This window comes from Balaenoptera borealis (genome assembly GCF_965194805.1).
Source record: "Balaenoptera borealis genome assembly, chromosome: 16".
Classification (NCBI taxonomy): Eukaryota; Metazoa; Chordata; class Mammalia; order Artiodactyla; family Balaenopteridae; genus Balaenoptera; species Balaenoptera borealis.
Genome location: NC_138872.1, coordinates 60,658,109 through 60,684,647, shown reverse-complemented (window position 1 = coordinate 60,684,647; position 26,539 = coordinate 60,658,109). Strand labels below are relative to the sequence as shown.

At 43.6% G+C, this 26,539-nt stretch overlaps 1 protein-coding gene across 4 annotated transcripts in view; it reads left to right on the top strand.

The window, feature by feature from the left end:
• The window catches only part of CPPED1 (calcineurin like phosphoesterase domain containing 1), a 187,315-nt gene that overhangs the window by 111,977 nt on the left and 48,799 nt on the right, over positions 1-26,539 (top strand). For 3 of the 4 annotated variants that reach the window (XM_082359290.1, XM_082359289.1, XM_082359287.1), the window contains one exon: positions 4,848-5,324. The exons of the other annotated variant lie outside the window; for it this stretch is intronic. In XM_082359290.1, the coding sequence (XP_082215416.1) occupies positions 4,848-5,077 (230 nt within the window). In that variant the 3' untranslated portion in view covers positions 5,078-5,324. Of the gene's footprint in view, positions 1-4,847; positions 5,325-26,539 lie in introns of those variants that run through there. 4 annotated transcript variants of the gene reach the window in all.

Sequence of the window (26,539 nt, the reverse complement as noted above, 5' to 3'; positions counted from 1 at the left end):
CCCATTCTGGACATTTCTTATAAGTGGAGTCATACAATACGTGGCCTTCTGCATCTGACTTCTTTAACTCGGCATAATGTTTTGAGAAGTGGTAAACTCTTAGTCTTTATATGTCCAAACATGTATCTGTTTTGCCCTTAAACTTGAATGATGGTTTAGCTAGGTACAAAATTTGAGGTTCACAAGTACTTGCCTTCAGCATTTTGAAGGTATTACTCCCTGATTCTTTTATGGTTGAGATGCCTGCTACCTGTCTAATTGTCATTCCTTTATAGTATTTTTGCCATGATATCTTTTTTTTTTTAATTTTTTAAATCTGTTTTTGGCTGAGTTGGGTCTTCATTGCAGTGCGCATGCTTCTCATTGCCGTGGCTTCTCCTGCTGCGGAGCACGGGCTCTAGGCGCGTGGGCCTCAGCAGTTGTGGCACATGTGCTCAGCAGCCGTGGCTCGCGGGCTCCAGAGCGCAGGCTCAGCAGCTGTGGCTCACGGGCCCAGCTGCTCCGTGGCATGTGGGATCCTCCCGGACCAGGGCTCGAACCCGTGTCCCCTGCATTGGCAGGCAGATTCTTAACCACTGCACCACCAGGGAAGTCCCACCATGATATCTTTTTAAGACTTTTCTTTCTGATGCTCCATAATTTTACCATGGCATATGTCAGTATGAATTGATTTTTATTTATCCTACTTAGTACTTTTCATCTGAAGACCCATATGTTCCTCCTTTCTGGAAAATTCCAAATAACCCATCCTTTGGGTTCTTTGAACTTCTCATTCTTATTGCTTATGTCTGGGTGTCTGTGTTGTTTTCTGATTCAGCTCCACATTTCTACCTTTTCATTCACTAATTCCCTGTCTGATTCATGTCTAGGCCAGAATTTATCCCATTTATTGAGGGTTTTGTTTTGAAATTTTAATTCATATCTTTTATGTCCACCATTTCTAAATTTCCATTACCAACCCTTCTCATTCAATTCATGCCCGTTTCGTTTCACAACATCTTGTTCTTCTTAATGGATATTTGTCCTTTATTGAGTACGTTTGATATCCTAAACATTTATTTTAAATATTTCTCACACAGTTTATATCATTGATTTCCCCTGAAGTGAATTCATATTCCCGATTGAAGAGTTTGAAGACTGTCTTACTTAGCGTGAAATTTTCATGGATGGTGGAATTTTTTATTTCAGGTTCAGTTTGGGTAAGAGGTATTTGCAGGGGGGGAGGCGGCGGTTTTTCCCTCACTTTTCCTCTTGACCGACTTCTCCCTGTGCAGGGGTTTTGGCCCCCGTCGGGGACCAGGCCTTACGATAGTGTTTTAGAGTCTTGGCCCCCCAGTCATCCTGGGAAAACGTATTTCGGTTCCTTGATTTGAACCTGTGTCTGTCCTTCCTCCCTAGACCCGTGGGTTGCTATAAGCCTTCACCCAGTGCTGTGCTGGAGATAGCTCCTACCAACACATGAAAACCAATGATTAAATGTTAGAGAATTGTGTGAGTTGGTTGTTAAACAGCCATTGTTAGAATTTAATTATACAAACTCATCATTAAGTAAATTATATTAAGAAGCAAAGGTAATAAATACTCATACTCGACACAACCATTTTCTGATTATCTTGCTCTGTATTATTCTCACCCCTGCTCTTTGGCTGCGTACAGCTCTCGTATGTGTGTTGGGAACACTCCGTGGTGGTGGGTGTGCTCCTGGACATCTCTTGACCACTCTGGTTCAATGACATCATGTTGGTCATTTGAAATCGGCCATCGTGAGAATGTTTACTCCATGGAAATTAGTAAACATTACAAATCAGGTCCTTTTTTTACTCCATGGAAATTAGTAAACATTACAAATCAGGTCCTTTTTTTACTCCATGGAAATTAGTAAACATTACAAATCAGGTCCTTTTTTTTTTTTTTTTCTGGAGTGCTTGTACCAGGGTGTACTACCCCACCACCACCCTGGAACAGGGCAGCCATGGTTTCCTTCAGTCTCCTTCCATAAACGGAGGTATTAACACCACCCCTGTTTCCAGCCGGGAGCCAGCCTTTATTGCCTCATCTCAGAGAAAGTGCTTTCAATCTTGATTATCTTGTAAGAGCTCAACTCCCACTCATTACTCTGCCTTCCTGCTTTTTTTCTGGTCCATAGAGCTATTTATTTTGGTATTGAAGCTATCTCTGTCCTTTGGTTTTTTTTTTATATTTTATCCATCATAGATCTAAGTTTGGAGAGGAGGAGGTACATTAAATGTTGACCATGCTGTGCTATCTTGATTAGAACTCCATAAACATTATTATTTTTTTTCAAAAAGATTTTAATATAGCTGTCAGTAATCTTGATGCTAGACAACAAATGATTACATATACCATAGTATATGATTTACGCTTTTAAAAATTCTTTGAGGTGTACTTTCCACACCTTAGATGAATAAGATCCACCAAAAGTCCTTTAGATGACTGTTGGCTCACCAGGAAGTCCAGTCCTGGGTGGCTGATCTCTGCCACACTAAGCAACCAATGATAAGTTAAAACAGCTTTTCCTAGAGTCAGGACTCCTGGCCGGGGGTAAGAACAGCTTTACACATACAAAATACCAGAAGGACATTTAAAACAGAGAAGATGTTACCTATTAAATCCCATCTCCATTTTTACAGTGAGAACACTGCAGCTTCCAAAATAAAGCTGTATCCTATGAACAATGAATAACAGTGGGAATTTGAATTGGGTGTCAATTATAGAGATTTGAGGAAGTGCTTGTAAATAGCTTGTTCTCTCGTGATGTGGAACGTGTACCTTCTCCTTGCTGCATACATGTCTTCACGTTTTGTTATTTCACTGGCCCTATCTTTGGCTCCTGGACTCAGAGATTCCTGAGAAATATGAAGGAATTAATGAGTAAAAAGTATTTGTTTAAAAGAGAGGGACAAGTCCACCTCCTTATCCCTTCTCCTATTTCAAACCTTTTTCTTCTTCCATCCAGCTATTCTTTTATTTTATTTATTTTTTTAACATCTTTATTGGAGTATAATTGCTTCACAATGGTGTGTTAGTTTCTGCTGTATCACAGAGTGAATCAGCCATACGTATACACATATCCCCATATCCCCTCCCTCTTGCATCTCCCTCCCACCCTCCCTAACCCACCCCTCTAGGTGGTCACAAAGCACCGAGCTGATCTCCCTGTGCTATGCGGCTGCTTCCCACAGCTATCAGTTTTACATTTGGTAGTGTATATATGTCCATGCCACTCTCTCACTTCGTCCCAGCTTACCCTTCCCCCTCCCTGTGTCCTCAAGTCCATTCTCTATGTCTGCGTCTTTATTCCTGTCCTGCCCCTAGGTTCTTCAGAACTGTTTTTTTTAGATTCCATATATATGTGTTAGCATACGGTATTTGTTTTTCTCTTTCTGACTTACTTCACCCTGTATGACAGACTCTAGGTCCATCCACCTCACTACAAATAACTCAATTTCATTTCTTTTTATGGCTGAGTAATATTCCATTGTATATATGTGCCACATCTTCTTTATCCATTCATCTGTCGATGGACACTTAGTTTGCTTCCATGCCCTGACTATTGTAAATAGAGCTGCAATGAACATTATGGTACATGACTCTTTTTGAATTATGGTTTTCTCCAGGTATATGCCCAGCAGTGGGATTGCTGGGTCGTATGGTAGTTCTATTTTTAGTTTTTTAAGGAACCTCCATACTGTTCTCCATAGTGGCTGTATCAATTTACATTCCCACCAACAGTGCAGGAGGGTTCCCTTTGCTCCACACCCTCTCCAGCATTTATTATTTGTAGACTTTTTGATGATGGCCTTTCTGACTGGTGTGAGGTGATACCTCATTGTAGTTTTGATTTGCATTTCTCTAATGATTAGTGATGTTGAGCATCCTTTCATGTGTTTGTTGGCAATCTGTATATCTTCTTTGGAGAAATGTCTATGTAGATCTTCTGCCCATTTTTGGATTGGGTTGTTTGTTGTTTTGATATTGAGCTGCTTGTATATTTTGGAGATTAATCCTTTGTCAGTTGCTTCATTTGCAAATATTTTCTCCCATTCTGAGAGTTGTCTTTTTGTCTTGTTTATGGTTTTCTTTGCTGTGGAAAAAGCTTTGAAGTTTCATTAGGTCCCATTTGTTTATTTTTGTTTTAATTTCCATTTCTCTAGGAGGTGGGTCAAAAAGGATCTTGCTGTGATTTATGTCATACGAGTGTTCTGCCTATGTTTTCCTCTAAGAGTTTTATAGTGTCTGGCCTTACGTTTAGGTCTTTAATACATTTTGAGTTTATTTTTGTGTACGGTGTTAGGGAGTGTTCTAATTTCATTCTTTTACATGTAGCTGTCCAGTTTTCACAGCACCACTAATTGAAGAGGCTGTCTTTTCTCCATTGTATATTCTTGCCTCCTTTATCAAAGATAAGGTGACCTTATGTGTGTGGGTTTATCTCTGGGCTTTCTATCCTGTTCCATTGATCTATATTTCTGATAAACATTATTTTTCATAGACATGTACCTTCTAGTCTATGGCTGTTTATATAGGCCTCAAAATATTTCCTTCGTCTCTCCCATAGTCATTCACCTTTTCTCCCTTCTCTCCTTATTCCCTAGTACTTTCCTGTATGAGTTACAAGAAACAGGTTAATAATGTATTATATATATATGAGTTATCCTTGAAAAGATTCTGGATGTCACATATGCTGCCTTCTTATTTATCATATGCTGAATAATATTATGCATTTACTGTAATAATATGCATTGTTCACAGAAGAAACCACTGGAGCCCCCAAGTTACCTAAATGGAAATCCTTGGCTCCCTAATGTTTTTTCCCTTCCCTGCAGGTATCAAAGCTGTGTTCTCAGGCCACTACCACAGAAATGCCGGGGGCACCTACCAGGACCTCGACATGGTGGTATCATCTGCCATCGGATGCCAGCTGGGCAAAGACACCCATGGGCTCCGAGTCGTGGTGGTCACCGCTAAGAAAATCATCCATCGATACTACAGTTTAGATGAGCTGAGTGAGAAGGGAATAGAAGACGATCTGATGGATTTGTTGAAGGAAAAATGATTGCCGATTATGATTTATTCACTTTTCACTTCTACTATTTTTTCATTTTAGAAGAAACAGCAGCTGCACACAACCCCTTATTGAAATAAAAAAGTATACCAGGCAGATTTGTGAATTTATGTCCTTCTGCTTAAATCAGAGAGCTAGGTCCTGTCGTAAATGATATTTAAAATAGAACTGCCCTCCCTATGCAAAAGAGAGGGGAGGAGCCTGGAAATGAAAGAATAAATGATATTATTAGAATCTCTCTGCATGGGTGATTGAATAAGTTCTCCTAATGATGTTTTTCTCAACTCTGCTCTGAATTAGATGGTTTTCTGGCATCATATGGTAAATGTCAACCTATCGATCTCAGTCACATCCTCATATCCAAGTGTGATCTCTGATGAATCTTTGAACAAAATTCACCTGATTATAGTAAACCGTGGTCACAACTCCCAAAATGCTAGGCAAAACGAAGATCATCTCCTTCCCTTCCTGACAAAACAAATAATTGTGTTCTGTTACCAGAGCCAGAGACTCGTCTGGCTGAGGAGCTGAGTAGCCGACATTTACTATTAAAGTCTGGGACATCTGTTATGGCCGATGATGAAGCTGATACAAGTCAAAGCTCGAGTTTACCTTCATGGCGGCTAGAAAAGTCACCTTTGCACATAAATCGTCCATATTCAAAAGCCTCATCCCGGAGACTAGAACCGAAGCCCTAAAAGGCCACCTCTGCAGTCATGGGCAGCACGTCTGATTCACTCACATTCACGTTCGCTGCTGCAGTAACTCCCTCCGCAGGTGGATGTTCTCGTGTGATCGGAATCATCCTCCGTTTATGAGACTCTTAGCTCTGTCTACTTTGACAGAAAACATGGGAATTGATGCAGAGTTCTTCAGAAACCAAGCAGAAATTCCTGTGGGGCAAAAACAGTGCTTTCAGCCATGTTATCTAAATTGGCACCAATTTGATTAAATGCGCTGGTGCAGGATCCCTTGACCAAGGAGCGTGGATGGGTTAAAACCAGCATTGTCTTTGTCTAATCTACCTTGCTGCTGCTTCTCTGCGGCCCCTGACCACTGCGTAATTTTACCCATGTCACCTTTTCCAGCAGTCATCCTGATGGACAGGGAGCCTGGGTACCCTCCATCCTGCCAGGAGAACGTCACAGCGTTACGCAGTAGCGTTCAGTCATCCTAACAAAGCAAAACAAAAAACCAAAAAACTGGTTGCAAATGAACTGCAAAGTCCATTAAATTAAAAGACTTTCATGTCAAAAAGTTTTAGTCAATGTAGCAAAACCATGTGAAATTAAATAGAAAGATAACTGGATGTATAAATTCATAAGGAACAAAAGACAAGAAGTTAATTTTACTACAGATCGGTGACACACCATAGCTCATTGTTATGTGGCAAGAAATTAAAATTTTTCAAAATTAGAATGCTCCTGTTTTAGAGTTCTGCTGCATTCTTGCTTCGCATTCGTCTTTCTTTACAACAGGTGGGAATAGAAGAGATCAAGGAGAGGAATTCAGTAAGAGGCATAACCAATAAGCCATGCGTTTGAGGCCTGGGATGTGGTAACTTCAGAATCGGACGTGAGGAACGTGAACCAGGATGGTCAGTGCGGATGTGGGTCTCCTGGGGGAAACGGGGAGAGTTTAATCACCACGGACTGGAGCTCTCTTTGTCATGTCACCTGTGCAAAATGCTCTAGACTGTGGCACTTGGGTTTGGAGAAGGATATGGAAATAATTAAAAGTAATCGAAGTGAAACTTCTAAATGTCTTTCTCCAAAAACCTAATAAGAAAGATAATTGATTCAAAACACAGCAAGAATATGCTACGAATAGGGAATCCTATGAAATTCTCACCATTTTTAAAGTAACCAAACAGCAGTATTCCCCAATGGTGATAGGTTCAGAAAGCAGTTAGGAAATGATGGTGTATCATTCTGATAGTAATTACCAATGCGTTCACTTATGATTCCTTTTTCTTTAAAAAAAAAAAAGACATATTTTTTAAAAAGTGCCTTATACTGGGATAAACAATAAAACACACCATGATCATAAGTGCTCTGGTTTCGAATGTTTATTAGGTGCTAAGTACTGTTTTAAGTCCTTTGGCTCAGAGAGGTGGGGCCACTTGGCCAAAGTCACTCAGCTCATCAGTGGGGAGCGAAGGATTGAGATGCAAGCAGTCCAGCTGTTGAGCCTACGCTCCCTAACATTATCCTCTTTCCCGGAACACGTTTTTCACAGGTGAGAGGTTTGTACCCGCTCTTGGCAACACGGCACCCAGTTAGCTGGAGGCCCTGGGACTTCATCCCAGGGTTTGTAAAGCCTAGGCAAGGCCCAGAAGCCCCTTCTCTGACACCAGGTTCAGGGTGGCACAAGCCTGTCCAAAGGAGCAGGTCATTCCAGGCAGAGAATTTTCACTGTAGGAGATTGAAAAGCTGAATTGAACCGTAATGGGCCACAGGACACAGCTCTGGCCACAACAGTAAACACTTCATCAGATGAAGCTTCCTTCCTTGTTTATAGTTTTCACCCCAGCGGGTAGGAAGCCAGCATCTCTCTCAGGGCAGAGAGGGCCACCTAATGCTCCCCCCCTCCAATTAATCATTTTAATTGGGAAAAAACTAAGGGGCTGCTAATGGAGGAAGCTTTTTTAAAGTGATCTAGAACCAGACTGTGAGGACTCAGGGGTGGGTTTGTGGATGGCAGGTGGGGAGATGATCATCTAACTGCATTTGGTTTTTACAATAAGTAAGCTTATCTCAAGTCTTTAGTCATGTTTCCCCTCAAGTTGGAGAACAAGGGGAAAAAAATGTAGTAAACTTCATGGCACTAACAAACAGGACATTTCATAATATCTTGATTTTTCAGCATTGCTAGATAGTCCCTAATAGAGGGTTATGAGGCAAACACTAGTTTTAAGCCTGACTAATAACACTAGGACTGGGAAAAGAATCTAACAAAGAGTGGATATATGTATATGTATAACTGATTCACTTTGCTGTACAGCAGAAACTACCAACATTGTAAATCAACTGTACTCCAATAAAAATTACAGTATGGAGGTTCCTTAAAAAACTAAAAATAGAACTACCATATGACCCAGCAATCCCACTACTGGGCATATACCCTGAGAAAACCGTAATTCAAAAAGAGTCATGTACCACAATGTTCATTGAAGCACTATTTACAATAGCCAGGACATGGAAGCAACCTAAATGTCCATCGACAGATGAATGGATAAAGAAGATGTGGCACATATATACGATGGAATATTACTCAGCCATAAAAAGAAACAAAATTGAGTTACTTCTTGTAGTGAGGTGGATGGACCTAGAGTCTGTCATACAGAGTGAAGTAAGTCAGAAAGAGAAAGACAAATACCGTATGCTAACAGTTCTATTAAAAGCATATATATATATATGGAATCTAAAAAAAAAAAAAAAGGTACTGATGAACCTAGTTGCAGGGCAGGAATAAAGAGGTAGACATAGAGAATGGACTTGAGGACATGGGGTGGGAGGGCAAAGCTGGGGTGAAGTGAGAGTAGCATTGACGTATATACACTACCGAATGTAAAATAGTTGGCTGGTGGGAAGCAGCAGCATAGCACAGGGAGATCAGCTCGGTGCTTTGCAATGACCTAGAAGAGTGGGATAGGGAGGATGGGAGGGAGGCTCAAAAGGGAGGGGATATGGGAACATGTGTATGCATATGGCTGATTAGCCTTGTGCAACAGAAACTAACACAGTATTGTGAAGCAATTATACTCCAGTAAAGATGTATTAAAAACAAAAAAGGTACATGCACCCCTATGTTCATAGCAGCACTATAAAAAATAAACAAAAAACACTAGGACCACTTACCTTATGTACCTGCAAAAGATACTGAGTTACATATAACTGTAGAATCTATATACACATAATACAGTTTAATATTATAGTCTGTCTTCTAATGTGAAATCTTTTGAGAAAAGGTAGCAAAAACATCATTTGCATTTACTTGAACTCTTAATACTTATTCCCCAAGTAGTGTCTAAAACAGTTTTGTGCAGTCATGAAATTAAGTAGCAATATAGTATTGAGCTAAGGGGAAAAAAGAAGATTTAGGAATAAATTGTCAAGGCAAGTTCTATTAAAAGCTCTCTGTAATAGACACCAGAGATTTCTTGTTCAGATAACCTTAGCAGTTTTGGCTGCACGTGCAAGAGATAGTACTTGACAGGTAATATTGATTTTTTAAATAACTGCATAAAATACTGTCTTACACCATTGGAGAGCTCTTAGGTATATTTATATATAGGCACAATGGAGGATTTTTTTCTTGGAATAATAAATGATTTCTAGCATCTTTATAGAAAACATTTTACTGACTAAATTATCTTTTTCCTTCAATGGATTTTATTTTCTTTTTTTTATTTTACCATTTGTGACTATACACATACACACACAAATGTATACAAGTAGATTTTTTTCTTTAGATAACACCTAAAGGAACAATGTAAGTAAAAAACCTCTGTAAATAAATTGCATTGAATGTGAATATTCACAAGTTACCTTTTATTATTCTGTTCTGATATTTGTCTTTAAAAAGTAATTTTCTTCGTTAAAGGGGCTTTGCATTCACTTAGAACAAAGTCCAGACTCCTTCTTACGACTTCTCAGGCCCCTCCCACTCTGCCCCTGCCCTGCCCGCACCTCTCAGCGTCGGCTCTGCCACCCTGCCCTTGCTGAGCGTCCCACTGCCCGGTGCACTTGCTGTTTCCTCTGATGGGAATTGGCTTCCTATCATTGTGACCTCAGCTCGGAAGTCCTCAGCGTAGCCTTCCTTCCCCACCTGTCTGTGGTTACGCTCCTCAGCCCCAGGAAGCACCTCCCCACTCCCTTGTTTATTTTCTCCATAGCACGGCACTAAGACATTTGCTTGTTTTTCCTGGTCTTTATATACCACCCCCCCACGCCCACCCCCGAATGCAAGCTTCGGAACAGCAGGGACCTTTTCTGTCTCATCAGCCATTCTTCCCAATGCCTAGAACCCTGCCTGGGACAGAAGAGCTGCTCAATGAATACTTATTCCATGAATGTGGAATAAATAAGTATATAGCAATACTAATTATCAACATTAACACAATACAGGGAAGGGAAAGAGGCCACATTCCTAAGCCTTGTGGTAGTTCTTTGGGAATCGTCCTCAAAGTTAGGTATTGTCAACAGGTCAGTAAATTACAGCGTCAGTGTTACCTTTGGTTCTCCACTCACAGTGAAGAAATTGGGGATAAATAGAGAAGTGTTCTTGACGCTTAGTAATTCTAAGCCCTGCTCACTGGGCTTAGAATGAATGCTGTGCCAGTAACCAGAGCAGGTGAGCCCAGAGAAGGGACTGATTTTATACTAAAGGTTATATGGGAATATATAAAGAAGATGGCTGGGAATACAAGTGTGGGACTCAGAAGTGAAAAATACACCTTGGAAGTGATACCCAGAGAGACTACGTGAATGAGATTCCTGAGAAAATTTAGCAGCACTGCAAAAGACCTAAGGACAGAACCTTAAAATAGACCTTTAGGGAACATCTTCGCTTCAGCACGAGAAGAGAAAGATGGAAGCCACGGAAGGAGTGAAGGGGAGTCTTTCTGAAAAGTTCAGACTGGTGAACACTGAATAAACAGAAAAAGGAATGGGCTCCACTCGGAGGTGAGTGCTTTTCCCCCGCAGACCAGCACTGCTGCAGATAACTATAAACTCAAAAAACCTACTTGGTGATTTGGAGAGTGAACAGAAACCAGGAGCTCAAAACTTCCCCTCTCCCTGTTCCACTTTGTCCTGAGAGCAAACCAGAGTTGTAGAGCAACGCACCTGGGATGGATAAAGTGTTTCCCCAAAACCCGCCATCTCTTTGCCCAGAGAAGCCAGGGAAGAAGCCCAGGTCACTGGAGAGTGAGGAATCCCGGAGAGCTGGGAATGGAAATCCCCTGATTTTCTATGCGAACTTCACACAGATCTCCGGCTTACCTCTAAGTATACATGAGCAGGATAGAGCAGCAAAAGCTTAAAGAATTGAACTGAGATGTTAACTACTGCTTAAGGCAAGCAACAGAGAACTTACAACTTAAGTAATCAAGTTAACTTCCTGCTAAAGCAAAAGCCTCAACATTCAGGGGAATATAACAGAATTCCAATTCTCCACAATATGACATGCACGATTCCCAGGATACAATCCAAATCACTTGATGTACAAAAAAACAAAACAAAAACAAGAAAATGTGATTCACTCACAAAGGAAAAGACAATCAACCTCAAGATACCCCAGATGTTGGAATTATCACACTAGGGTAGTAAAGCAGCTATGATAACAGTGCTCAGTGAAATAAAGTTAAAAAACATGCTTTAAATGAATTAATATAAAGGGTATCTCACATGAGAAATAGAATGTATAAAAATAATCAAATGGAAATTTCAGAACTGAAAAAATACAATATCTGCAATTGAAAAATTCCCTGGATGGGCTTAATATCACAATGGGGATGGGTGAACATGAAGATAGATGAATAGACACCATCCAGTTTAAAGAGAAAGAGAAAAAGGGTTGGAAAAAAATTAAGCCTCAGGAGCCTGTGGGACAATGTCAAAATGTCTAATATACAGCTAGTATGAGTCCCCCAAAAGAAAGGAATCATGGAGCAGAAAATTATGTGGAGAAACTAAAGCCAACAACTTCCCATATTTGGTAAAAGACAAAAGTTTACAAATTCCAACTGCTCAGCAAACACAGAAAACACTAGCCATAAAACAAAATATTGCCAAATTGGACTTTATAAAAGATTCTGCTCTTCAAAAGACATCGCTAAGAAGATGGTAGGCAAGCCACAGGTGGGAAGGATATATTTACAACACATTTATCACATAAAAGGCTTGTATCCAGAGTATGTAAAGAACTCTTACAACTCAATTTTTAAAAGGCTAATAAAAAAGATGGGGAAAATATTTGAACAGACACTTAACAAAAGAAAATATATGAATGGCCAACAAACACATGAAAAATGCTCATCATCACAGCCAACATGCAAGTGCAAATTAAAACTACAATGAGATGCCATCTGTCACTCACCAAAATGGCTAAAATGGAAAAGATTAATACCAAATGTCAGTGAGAATTTGGTACAGCTCTGTGATAGCGATTCATAATAAGAAATATGTACTTGGTCTCATCCCTGTCCCTGGCAGAGTTCCTAAAACCCTCGGAATTTCCTAAATGCTAAGAGAGAGGAGGATGCCTTTTGTTATTCCTAAGAAACCCCTTTCTACCACACCTGAATTTATGTTAACGGAACCAGATTAGAGGGTTGGAACTTTCAGGCCCATTGCCCATCCTCAGGGGAGGGCCAAGAGGCTGGAGACTGAATTAATCACCAGCAAGTGATGATTTAAGCAATCGTGCCAGGTAACAAAGTTTCCATAAAAACCCAAAGGATGGGATTCTTGGAGCTTCCAGGGTGATGGTGCTGGAAGTGGCACATCTGGAGAGAGCATGGACGCTCTGCCCCTTCCCACACACCATGCCCTGTGCATCTCTCATCCAAGTACTAACCAGCCTGACCTTTCGTAAATTCCGAGATCAGACGAGATTAGGCGGGTTCAGGGCGTATAGCTGTGGATTGCCCCATGCATCTCTTCATCTGGCTGTTCCTGAGTTGTATCCTTTTGTAATAAACCGATGATCTAGTAAGTAAAATGTTTCCCTGAGTTCTGTGAGCTCTCTAGCAAATTCATTTAACCTTACAAGGGCATTGTGGGAACCTCCACTTTAGAGCTGAGGAGTCAGAAGCACACATGACAACCTGGACTTGCATCTAAAGTGGGGCATGGGGCAGTCTTGTGGGACTGAACCCTTAACCTTTCAGACCTGATGTGATCTCTAGGTAGATAATCTCAGAGTTGAGGTACATTGTAGTACACCCAGCCCGTGTTGTAGAATTGCTTGGTGTGGGGAAGAGAAACCCACATGTATGGTGAGCCTAAATACCAGAAGTGAAGTATTCTGTGAATGGTGAGTAAAGAAAAACCAGCCTTTTTCCTGTACACTAACTCATATACATTCTTGGCAAGAATATTAAATGGTACAACCACGTTAGAAAAGAGTTTGACAATTTCTTAAAAAATGAAAGTCCACCATATGACCCAGCAGTTCCACTCCTAGGTATTGACCCAGGAAAAATGTAGGCGTATTTCCACCAAAAGCTGTACCCAGGAAAAATGTAGGCGTATTTCCACCAAAAGCTGTACATAACAGCTTATTTGTAATAATAACCCCAAACTAGAAACAACCCAAATGTCCATCAAGAACTGAATGAATGAGTAAAATGTGGTACGTTCCTACGATGGGATACTATTCAGCATTAAAAGGGAACTGAAGGCGGTGGTTTTGAAATGTTCCATCAGCTCAACATGTCAGGTCTGTATGTCGAGGACTCCATCGTGACTCCTATTGACAAGGTGGCTGCCCAGCTCCAAGCATCACATCCTTATAGAACTGTGTTCAGAGACAGGAAGACGGGGCTGGTGGGGTGGGTCTTTACCTACAGAGTTGCTTTTTTCTATCTGAGAGGAAAGTATCTCCCGGAGACCCTCAACAGAGTCTCCATAGGTCTCTTTGGCCAGAACCAGAAATGCCAATGATACAACCCAACAGCCGTCCCTGATCGCAAAAAATACAGGGAGGATAAGGACCGTTGGTGACTATGAACCCTCGCCTCACTGAGTACATGGATGCCACACCACAAGTTGCTGAAGAAATGAATAGTGAGAAAGAACAGGGAATCCACAAAGACCAGTCTTTCCAGGGACCTCGGGAGGGGAGTAGACTGAGAGCAAAGTGGAGAAAGTGTGAGTTGAGCATGTTAACAGAGGAAGCAGCAATCAAGAGGAGGATAAAAACGGACATGGGAAAGGAAATTACTGATGGAACAGGGATATTCATTGGAAGAAGAGCACAGCCTTGGCCGTGAGACAGGAGGGAGGAGGATAGAGAGGGTGGTGACCCTAGGAGTGGAGGAGGTTTGGGGTTGGTTGATTGGTTGGTTGTTTGATTGACTGGTTGGTTGATAGATTGACAGGCATATTCTGTGTCCCGAGAATGCGTTTCTCAGAGGTGCTCTGTGCTTGTGCTTCATTGTGAAGAGGTGAGACCTTCTGGATTTATGCTCAGTTCACCTCTCTGTCTTGTCAGGCAAAGACCACCATCTGTATAGACTGGTGACCATCTGGCTTTCACAGAATCTCTCCCCTGGGTAGATCCTATGGGATGTGCTTTAGACATTGAAGGAGAGCACATTCAGGGTGTGGCTTACTCCCGGGCCTATCAGAGTCTCCCCTTGGGCTCTGAAGATGTTCTTTCAAGACTTCATGGAGAAATTCATCCATTTCATCTCTTACAGAATGTCTTTGAAAGACTGGATTTGCTTTTTGTGGAAACAACCAAACTGGAACATTGTATCCCTAAACCACCTATTTTCGCTGTCACAGATTACCTGAAAAGCCATGTAAATGACATTGTATGGTACTTACCATGTAGACCTGCACCTTCCTGGTCTCCCTTGTTTGTCAGAAAAGATCATGAGCCCCTGGGGACAGGACGGCCTCTTGTTGGCCGCTGAATGGAGAGCAGTGAGACAATTTAAATATTGATGCTTCCTGCATCCCGGGAAGCCCTCTCTGCTCCCTTCTGTCCTTGGGAAGCATAAGCACCAATAGCATCAATTGCCTCTTTTGTGATGACAGTTCCCACATAAGCCATTTCTAAGATGAGATGACTTCTAAGCCCATGAGTCACATCCTCCAAATGCCAACCAAACAGCATAACAGAGACCCAGAGAGGGCTCAGGCACACCATCTCCAGAACTGAATCCATCTCCTTTCTGAAACCACTTTCTCTTCTGTTGTTCCCTGTCTTGACAAGTGCCAACACCACCCCACCCCCCGCCGTAAATCAGAAACCCAGCTTCTCCCTCTCCATCTGCCCTGTGTCCAATCTCTCACGACTCCCAACACCCCAGTGCCCCCCCAGATCCTCGGCACAGTGGTTGACAGCCCCGAAGGCAGACTCTGGACCCAAATCCCATCTGGGCCACTAGTGGTTGCCCAACTTGGGGTGTTTTTAGCCCCTGCAAACCTTCACATCCTTATCTGTAGGATAATAATGGTATGTGGGCAAGGATTAAGTGAAACAATGCATGTCAAGCTCGTGGCAGGCACACAGTGGGCATTCAGTGAATGGCATCCCCATAGCCACGGCTTCCATCCAGGTCACTGAACCATTGCCGCAGCCTCCCAGCCCATCTCCCTGCCTCCAGTACGTCTTTCCAGGCCAGGGAGGAAAACGTGTTAATGGGACAGAGTCAGCGCATCTGGGCTTGAGTCCTGACTCTGCCACTCACTCTCTGTGGCCTTGGGCAGGTAAGGTCCTGTTTGCGGAACTCAGTTTCTTTATCTTTAAAATGGGTACAATATAGTACCTTCCCCATAAAGATGAAATGAGCTTATTCTTTAATGTGTTATCCTATTAGATGCAGAATGTGCGCCTGTAGAGAATAACGATGCTAATCATAATCAAACTTCACAGTTTGACTCCCCACCCTGACCCCAGCATAGAGCCCAGTAGTGCATCATGAAGGGCCCACACCGCCCCAACCCCTCCTGTGCTGAGCCTCCTAGATTGGCTGCTTAAAAATAGATTTATAGGGGCTTCCCTGGTGGCACAGTGGTTAAGAATCCGCCTGCCAATGCAGGAGACACGGGTTCGAGCCCTGGTCCTGGAAGATCCTACATGCTGCGGAGCAACTAAGCCCGTGCGCCACAACTACTGAGCCTGCGCTCTAGAGCCCGCAAGCCACAACTACTGAAGCCCACTCACCTAGAGCCCGTGCTCTGCAACGAGAGAAGCCACCGCAATGAGAAGCCCGCGCACAGCAATGAAGAGTAGCCCCCTCTTGCTGCAACTAGAGACAGCCCGCGTGCAGCAACAAAGACCCAACGCAGCCAAAAATAAACCAATAAAATAAATAAATTTAAAAATAATAATAGGGACTTCCCTGGTGGCACAGTGGTTGGGAATCTGCCTGCCAATGCAGGAGACACAGCTTCGAGCCCTGGTCCGGGAAGAGCCCACATGCCGCTGAGCAACTAAGCCCGTGAGCCACAACTACTGAGCCTGCGCTCTAGAGCCCATGAGCCACAACTACTGAGCCTGAGAGCCACACCCACTGAAGCCGGCGCACCTAGAGCCCATGCTCCGCAACAGGAGAAGCCACCACAATGAGAAGCCTGCTCACCACGACTAGAGAAAGCCCGCGCGCAGCAACAAAGACCCAATGCAGCCAAAAATAAATAAATTTATTAAAAAATAATAATAATAATAAATAAAATAAAAATAGATTTATATTCCTGAATTCCCAGGATAACATCGTTGGTGATCATTACAACAGGCAGTGAGGATGGGCATGGCATTGGGGAAGGGCAGAGGGAAGGCAAGTGCAATGACTAGCAGAGCAGCAGTTGGTGTTTTTACAATTCCGCCTCGAAAGGAAAAAAGAAAGTGCCCTCTGGTCAGTAGGGGAGGGGGGATCCAGTGCCCTCTGGTCAGTAGGGGAGGGGGAAGCCGAGGCAGGGGGACGTCAGCTAAATGGCCCGTCACTCTTCTACTCGCTTCATGTGCCTGAGCTCACTGAATGCTGGAGACAACCCTACTAAAGTAAGTACTTTTATTTTCCCCATTTTTCAGAAAAGGAAATGAAAGCACAGAAACGTTAAGGAACTTGCCCAAGATCACACAGCCCATAAGTGGCAGAGCTGGGAATCAAAACCCAGCCATGTGTTTCCGGAACCCATGACCCCTGCACTGTCCCAGGTCTCAAAGTGGTCCTCGGGGGGCTGGCAGGAGGGCAAGCCTCCAGCCCCTGCAGGGGAAGGAGGACCGTGTTACCAAACAGGACCCCAGCCTGTCCTCGGACGTGGAAGTCCTTCTGCTTACCTTGGAGTCAGCCTGGAAAGCAAGTTCTTTCCATGCTAAAACTACATCTCCTCTGCCACATGGAACCAAGTTTATCCATTTAATCGTTCCATTTAGTTAGGTACTTTTTTCTCTCTCCAACAAATTCTAGCAATAAAGTCACGCATTCCCCCAAAGATCTCCAGCAGAGGGGGTTTCTGGGCCAACCCCACTCACCTATGGTGACACTGCAGCTCCTGGCGCAGATGAAAAGAAAGTTTCATTAGCTTTATTCACTTCTCCCGACGTAATTGGCCAGCAAAGTCTAAATGCTGATGTCACGACTAATTAGTGGCGGCCTCTGCCCTCCTGGTCGCAGTTTCCCGTCTGGCTTGTTTGTGTGCAGGGAGCAATGTCATAGGGAGCGTCTTTATGAACCAGCTCTCCTATGGAGATGCTCTAATTATCATTTAAGAAAACAAGCTTTTTGATGTTGTGTAGACAGTTCAGCATCATCTCCCCAACAGGGCTGGTAATTGTAACACCCTTTCAGTGCATGATGTGTTTTTCTGAAGATGATAACACCAGATCCTGGAGAACTAGAAATTAGGAACTCATCTCTGCTTCTCTGTCCTGGACACCTTACCGATCTTGGCTCAGGTTGGGTCCTGCAAGGGCTCTAACACCAATTGTCTGCTTTGGGGTGAATTTTGCCAAGCATCAGAAATTCGGATCAAACCACCAATGCAATTATCGTGCCCCTGGGTACCATTTATTGTCATGAAATCGAACCCAGCAGAAAGGAAACCCTTTCAATACCTAAAGGATTAGAGCATATACAAATAGTAATTGATACTGAGAAATTTCACAATGTGCTTTTCTTTGAAAAGGAAAAAGCAGGGGGCTCATTTGAATTCCCCAGTGGCAGGGTTCCATTGAGCTTTGAAGGAGTAAGGATTTTTAACAAAGTTAATTACAGTCTGAGAACATCAGTCTGGCAACAACACTGTCTGCTAGACAGCGGTGGATAGACATGTGATAAAGCAAATACAGCAAAACTTTAATGGCAGAACCTAGGTGGTGGGCATATTCATGTTCACTGCAAAGCCTTTACAACATTTCATTATATTTGAAAATTTCTTTTATTGGAGTATAATTGCTTTACAATGTTGTGTTAGTTTCTGCCGCACAGCGAAGTGAATCAGCCATACACATACCCACACGCCCTCCCTCTTGGACCTCACCCCTCATCCCCCCCATCTAGGTCATCACAGAGCACTGAGCTGAGTTCCCTGTGCTGTATAGCAGGTTCCCACTAGCTATCTATTTTACACATGGTAGTGTATTTATGCCAATCCTAATCTCCCCGTTCATCCCACCCTCCCCTACCCCCCGGGTCCACACGTCCATTCTCTATGTCTGCCTTTGTATTCCTTCCCTGCAGATAGGTTCATCTGTACCATTTTTCTAGATTCCACATATATGCATTAATATATGGTATTTGTTTTTCTCTTTCTGACTTCCTTCACCCTGTATGACAGACTCTAGGTCCATCCACGTCTCTGCAAATGACCCAATTTCATTTATTTTTATGGCTGAGTAATATTCATTGCAGCACTATTTACAATAGCTAGGACATGGAAACAACCTAAATGTCCATCGACAGATGAATGGATAAAGAAGATATATTTGAAAATTTTTCATTTAAAAATATTGAGAAAAAAGGTATCAGAACCCAAATCTCTTTCACGCCATTAAGGAACTTAACAGCTGTCAGAAAGCATTTGCTGGACAGCAGGCTCTGGGCTCTGAGCTTTACATACACATCCTATTTCATTTTCATAAGAACCCTATGAAGCCATTGCTCTTATATTCAGCTTACAGGTGCAGAAACCGAGGCTTTAGATGATAACTTGTCCAGAGTCTGCAGATGGTGGATGTCAGAGCAAATATTTAAAGTCCAGTTTTCTCCTCATTCTGTTCTTCTGCCCACAACAAGAATAGGAACGGGCTGCACTGGAAGGTCACCACCTGCCTCACTGTCTTAGTTTGGGCTGCTGTAACCAATTACCACTGACTGGGTGGCTTAAACAACAGACGTTTAGTTCTCATAGTTCTGGAGGCTGGAAAGTCTAAGATCAAGGTGCTGGCAGATCTGGTGTCTGACGAGGGACCGCTTGCTAGTTTGTGGATGGCTACCTTTTCGTTGTGTCCTCACATGGCAGAGAGCAGAGAGAGGAAGCAGGCTCTCTCCTATCTCTTTATAAGGGCACTAATCCCAATCATGAGGGCTCCACCCTAGTGATCTAATCACCTCCCAACGGCCCCATCATCAAATACCATCACCTTGGGGGTTAGGACTTCAACATAGGGATTTGGAAGGGTGGGGGAGACACAAACATTCAGTCCACAGCACTCACCTGTAACATTCATCTAGGCCAGTTGTTCTTAGCCTTCCTTTCGAGAATTTGATGCCATGTAGAATCCCTCCATCCTCTAAAGGCACATCCTCACATCATTTTACACACAAGACTAATGGGTTCATGGCCTCCCTGAGGCCCATCCATGGGCCTGAGAAGCCCCAAACCCCTTTGCTCATGACTGAATTCCCTCCACCCCACCACACATCTCTGTGTTCCAAACTTCCCCACCCTTGCTCCAACTGTTTCCCCTTCCTATTCATCAAATCCCCCTGGAATGTAAATTCCCTGAGGACAGGACACTGTCCCCTTCTCCACTGTATCTCCTTTGCCTAGACCAGCACCTGCCCAGAGTAGGTGCTCAAGAAGCATTTGTTGATTGAAAAATTCCAAAAAATATTTGTTGAGCCTTCCTACAGACTCTGGAGATAGAGTGGTGAGTAGTCACAGCCATGGTCTCCATGCTCACAGAACTATCAGAATGTGTTAGTAATTTACTGCTGTGTAACAAATCACCCCAAAACTTACCAGTTCAAAGCAATAAACATTTATTATCTCACATTTTCTGAAGGTTGGGGATATAGGAGCAGCTCTGCTGAGTGGTTCTTTTTCTTCTTTTAATATTTATTTATTTTATTTTTGGCTGCATCGGGTCTTAGTTGCGGCACATAGGATCTTTTTGTTGCTGCACACGGGCTCTTTGTTGCAGTGTGCAGGCTTCTCTCTACTTGTGGCATGTGAGCTTCTCTCCAGTTGTGGCGCGCAGGCTCCGGAGCGCGTGGGCTCAGTAGTTGTGGCGTGTGGGCTTAGTTGCCCCGTGGCATGTGGGATCTTAGTTCCCCGTCCAGGAATTGAACCCTTGTCCCCTGCATTGGAAGGTGGATTCTTAACCACTGGACCACCAGGGAAGTCCCCTGCTGAGTGGTTCTGGCTCAGTCTGTCATGAGGTTGTTGTCAAGCTGTTGTCTGGGACAGCAGTTATCTGAAAGCTGCAGGATCTGCTTCCAAGCTCACTCATGTGGCTCTTGGCAGGCCTCAACTTTTTTTTTACAAATTTATTTATTTATTGTTTAATTTTTGTCTGTGCTGGGTCTTCGTTGCTATGCATGGGCTTTCTCTAGTTGCGGCGAGTGGGGGCTACTCTTGGTTGTGGTGCGTGGGCTTCTCATTGCGGTGGCTTCTCTTGTTATGGAGCACGGGCTCTAGGCACGTGGGCTTCAGTAGCTGTGGCACGCAGGCTTCAGTAGCTATGCTCACGGGCTCTAGAGCGCAGGCTCAGTAGCTGTGGTGCATGGGCTTAGCTACTCTGTAGCATGTGGGATCTTCCCGGACGAGGGCTCGAGCCTACGTCCCCTGCATTGGCAGGCGGATTCTTAACCACTACACCACGAGGGAAGCACCAGGCCTCAACTTTTTGCTGGCTGTTGGTCAGAGGCCCTAGTCCTCAACACATGGGTCTATCCATAGGCTGTCTGGAGGGTCCTTTTGACAGGATGGCTGGCATCCCCCAAAGTAAGTGACCGAAGAGAAAGAGAATCCCCAAGAGGGAAGCCTTAGTCTTTTAAAACCTAATCTTGAAGTGGCCTACCATCACTTCTGCCATATGCTATTGGTCACAGAATCCAATCCTGGTACCTTGTGGGAATAGACCCCACAAGGTGTGAATACCAGGAAGTGGAGAGTACTGGGGGCCGTCTTGGAGGCTGGCCACCACAGTCGTGGTGACAGTAATCAAATATCACACTAATGAATATACAGTTGAAAACCGAGGTGTGTGCTCCGAAATTACAGACCCTCGTTTTGTGAAAGGAATAACATGAGGTCTAACTCAGACATAGGTGGGGGTCAGGGATGGCACTTTGACAATGGCCTCTGGGATGGCAGGAGATGATTAGTAAGAGAAATGGAGAAAGGAAACAAGGTGCCCCAGACCGTTCATTCTCCATCTTGGCTGCTCACTGGAGTCATCTGGGGAGATGTTAAAAATACTGATGCCAAGAATGTACCTCCAAAGACTCTAAAAGGTCTTTGGAAGTGAAGCCTGGGCATCGGGATTTTTTTTTAACTTTCCAAATTGATTGTAATGTGCAGCCACGTTTGAGAACCCCTGTTCTAGGATAGGGGACCTGAAAGGCTGGGATGGCTGGAGGACAGAGAGGAAGTGACATGGAATAGGTAGGAGAGGTGGGCAGATGCTGGACCACGTGGGGCCTCGGAGAACACGTTAGGGAGATTGGTCTTGGAAAGTATGGGGATGGTGTGAGAGAGTGAAATGATCCAATTTACAGTTTGAAAAGATCACTCTGGCTCAGGTGGAGACTGGATTCGGGGGGGTGGAGCTCAAATGCCCGTGGGGATGCCATCTGGGGATGTTCGGATAATGGTCCCACCTATGACAGAGGATGAGGACTTGGACAGAGACATGGCAGGCCGAGTCAGATGTTCTAGGTCACCAATTCTTATGATCCAATCAAAATATTTTATTTCATTAATGGGAAACTGACTTCAGAGAGGTGATGAGGCTTATTCAAGGTAATTCCACAATAGGAAAAAGCAGAAGGAAAGAGAAGCCAAGTGGACCCTGAGAATCCAGGGTTGTGGTCCACATGATAAAGAAGATAAGAGAGGGAAAAAAAAAAAACGATGATTAGATTATCAGACTAAGATAAAAGACACATCAAAAGCACACAGGCTCCCCAATGAGAAGATCAAAAGGTTACCAGTAATTTAACGAACAGATGGTGTAATTATAAAGCTGTCAGAAATGGCAGCTGGGGTCAGCCCCATGACCCGCCCCTCCGTTCCCGGCAGGGACACTGGGGGATGGCTGGGGGAGAGCTGTCAGCCTTCCTGGTGCTCTGGGGAGGATGCCATTCCACACCCTGCTTCCCTTCCCCGCAGTGGAACCTCTGGCTTCCTCTCTAAGACAGCTGAAGCCTGTGACAGCCTGTCCCACCTCTGCAGTCACATATTAAAAGGCTATTTCCAGCATCCCACTTTTATCCACACATTAAACAGAAGGGGTCCTTCCCTTTCCTGTTGGTAATGACGCCCTGCCTCTCAAGAGGTGGCTTTTCAGTGTCTTTCCGGAGAAGAAGAGAAAGTGACTCACATCTCACAAGCCTGAAATCATTAGTTTCGGGGCAAATGCATGTAGATGTGGGTAAATGCTTTAAAGTTAATCCCTCTAGTCAATAGTCTCTATATTTATCAGGAAAGAAGTAGATGGTACAAGGTTTTAAAAGGAATACAGAGACCAGAGACAAATATTTCCATTACGTCATGGGTTAGATCATTAAATGGGCACTAAGTTCTACTGAAGGTTTAGGGAAGAATGTATAATTCTGGAATGTTAGAGTGAGGAAGACCCTGTAAGAAAATCTAGTCTAGTCTAGTCTCTTTCCATCATCTCCCTTCTCACACCCGTGCCAGACATTTACTCCTACCAGGGGTGGTCCTGTGACTCATTTTAACCATGTGAAATACAGCAGAAGTAACAGCATGCCAGTTCTGGATCCAAGCCTCCAGAAAACCTGGCACTTTTGTGTGTGTGGGGATCCAGCCACTATGTAGAGAAGCCCAAGTCATATGAAAAGGACCACATGAGGAGAGAGAGAAAAGTGCCAGCCCTCCAGCTGTCCCCTCCAAGGCACCACACACGCGACTGAGGTCATCTTGTCAGAACCACCATAGCCACCGTTGCACTGCAACTGCGTGAGACCAAGTGAGAGCAGCTGAAGAACCACCCAGCTGAGCACAGCTTCCCCACAGATAAGCAAATAATGGGAATGCATTTAACTGAGGAGGAAAGAGAGGTTCAGTAAATTCCTTGAAAAACTTAATTGTGATATGAAGGGTGCATTGGTATTAACAGGGGAGACCACTCCGAACACAGGGACTGTTACATGTGGAGGTCCTATAGCAGGAGGGAACCATGTCATGCAAGGAACACCATGGGGATAGTGGCATTTGATGAGGCAGGCAGCCCCCAGTGATTGGTCCAGGCACAGGCATGTGGGTTCTAGGTACTTTGGCCATAAGCATCTTTGCCATAGACACCTTTGCTGCAGCAATTTTTCCATAAACATTTTTGCCAAGTAACCAATTGGCCGTAAGGCAATTTTGCTGTAAAAGATAAAATAATGAAAAATAAGAGGGACATTAAAGAGGACATGATGAAACATGAGAAATGATTAACAAAATTAAAAAGACTTTATCATGAACTACAAAATATTTGAATACATTTAAAATGTGTGTGGATTCATGGCAGTAGTGTGCAGAAAAACTGATTTTATTTTGTGGCTTGTACCAAAGCAGCTGTCTTCCAAGTCTTTTGTTCATAATATTATGCTTTTTTTTTTTTTTTTTTGCTTGTTGATTTGTTTCCTCATTCAGCATCACGCATTTTTGCTTAAATTTTTTCCTTCATTGAGAAGTATCAGTTTCCCAATACTAGGATGCATATTTGTAATGCAACACAAAAACCTTCTACACTGTGTTCTTGGCGTATGGTCATATATTCATCGATAGACATTACATAGTTCTTTGGGACATGCGGGTTCAACTCTGGTCCTTCAAAGGCCCTTGGCCTCTTTCTCCTTTGATGTAGTGTATTTCAAAATAAGAAACCAACTCTTGGGCAAATCCTCATCATCAGTCAGCTCAATAACGCCATCAATAACGTCACTGATGGAGGAAGTGCTAAAAAATTTCAACCAGTTGAAAACCAAACTGTCAAAACACACTGTCAACCAGTTATTTTTTCTTTGGTGGCAAAATTTTCTGACAGCCATTTAGTTATGTGGCAAAATGTTTGCAGCAAAAATGGGTGAGGCAAAGAAGCTTAGGGTGAAATTTTGAGGCCTGGGGCATGTGACCCAGTTCTGGCCAATGAGATGTAAGGGGAATTCTGCAGGGGCTCTGGGGAAAGAGTTTCCTCCTTGGTTAAAAGGAAGGATGTGTTCCAAGGGAACCCCTCCCTCCCTGCCCGCTTTTGGGCATCATGAGGTTGTGGCGTTTGTGCAATCCTCGGAGGGAGGTAAAAGAAAACAAAACAAAAATTGCAGGGAAACTATCCCAGAGTCCATGTGGACATTGTCAAAGGGCTGAATGAAGCATTTTGGAACCACCTACCCCCAGGCTGGTTATTCATGGACAGAATAAATGTCTTTGTTGTTTGGGCCACTTTTAGCCAGGCATTCCGTTACTTGCAGCCCAAAAGTATTGCACCGTTTTTTCAGAAGAGAACTGGAAGATTGACCAAGGGGAAACAAACAGCTGGGTGCCTGACTACCAAGCCAATGCCCTCAGCAGCCCTCCCACTCAGAAAAGCCCATGACTCAGAACTTGGTCCAGGCAGAGAGGAAGCTTTGCGAGATCATAGAGGGTCACGTGTACCTGGCGCCTACACACTGCAGCATCTCTTAGCCTGCAAACGAGCTGTGTTCCTGTGATGCCACCTGTGATCTGTTGTTTGAGTTTTGTGAACTCTTCTAGCAAATGATGGAATCCAAGGAAGGGGTCATGGGAACCTCCGATTTGCAGCCAAGTCGGACAGACTTTGTGGGTAACCTGGGGACATACTACTTTCGATCGTTGTCTGAAGTTGTTGGGGACAGTCGTGTGGGCTGTATCGTTTAAACTGTAGGGTCTGCACTAACTCTGAGTAGTGTCAGAAGTGGATTGTAGCATACCTAGCTGGTGTTGCAGAGAATTGCCTGATATGTGAAAAACCCACACATCTGGTGTTAGAAGCAAAATGTGGTAGCAGTGAGGGAGCAGGGGAGAAACGCAGCGGTGCTTTTCCCAGAAGCCTCCTCTTCATCCCAGCCCACTGCTCGGGTCCTTTCTGAACCTTCATTTCCTCATACATAAAATATGAATAATCAGAGCTACTTCATAGGATTGTAATCAAAATTAAAGAAGATAAATCTGGAAGCATTTTGATAAAAAAAAAAAGCTATTAAAAATTATGTATGGCCCTGTTTCTGTTAAACTGTGAGCAAAGAGCATTTCACCTTAAAAATTGTTTCAATCCCCAGTTCTTAGCAAAGGATTTGGCACAGGCTAGGGTGCTTGATAAATGTTTGTTAATGAAATAAATAGTTGATATTTGGTGAGCTCTTATTAGAGATTATCTCATTTAATACTTACAGCCCCTTAAGACAGATAGATATTATAATTTTTTTCTTTTTTTTGGCCACGCCTAGTGGCTAGCAAGGTCTCAGTTCCCCGATCGGGGATTGAACCCGGACCACGGCAGTGAAAGCGCCGAATCCTAACCACTAGGCCACCAGGGAACTCAGATAGATATTAGTATTAATGCCATATTACAGATGAGGAAAGGAAGGCTCAGAGAAGCTGGGTCACTTTCCCGAAGTCGTACAGTAAGTGGTGGAAGCAGGCCTTAAACCCTGCTGTCTCTGCCCTCTGTGCTTATACCCGTGACCACCACATTAGACTGGACACAAGGTGGGCTTCAAGGCACGGGAACGACTTCCTAAACCAGGAGGAGGAGTCATGAGTTTGAAAGGACAAGTGGGCTACACGGAGGTGGCGGGAAGAAGCCGAGTGATCTGGGAGCTGATCTGGAAACTTCCGGATAGGACCTGCGCTTCCGAGTTGGCAGGGCAGGGGCTCTGCCTTCTACCCGCTCATCACGCAAACCGCCCCCTGCAATGGGGGCTGGTGACAGATGCATCGCGACCCAGCAGACACCCCTCGCTCACCCACTTTAATTAGGAGGAGGTGTCAAGACCATTAGGATCACCTGGGAATTCCATGCTGTGACCAGCACCTGCACACGCTCCAAAACGCTGCCTTCCCACCCCAGCTAATGTTTCATCAACATTTATTCATTCGTGCATTCATTCCTTTATTGCTAGTATTTTTTTAAAGTGTTAATCATTTTTTTTTTTAATTGAAGTGTAGTTGATTTACAATGTTGTGTTAGCTTCAGGTGTACAGCAAAGTGACTCAGTTATATATATATTCTTTTCCATATTCATTTCCATTATAAGTTATTACAAGATATTGAATATAGTTTCCTGTAATTTTT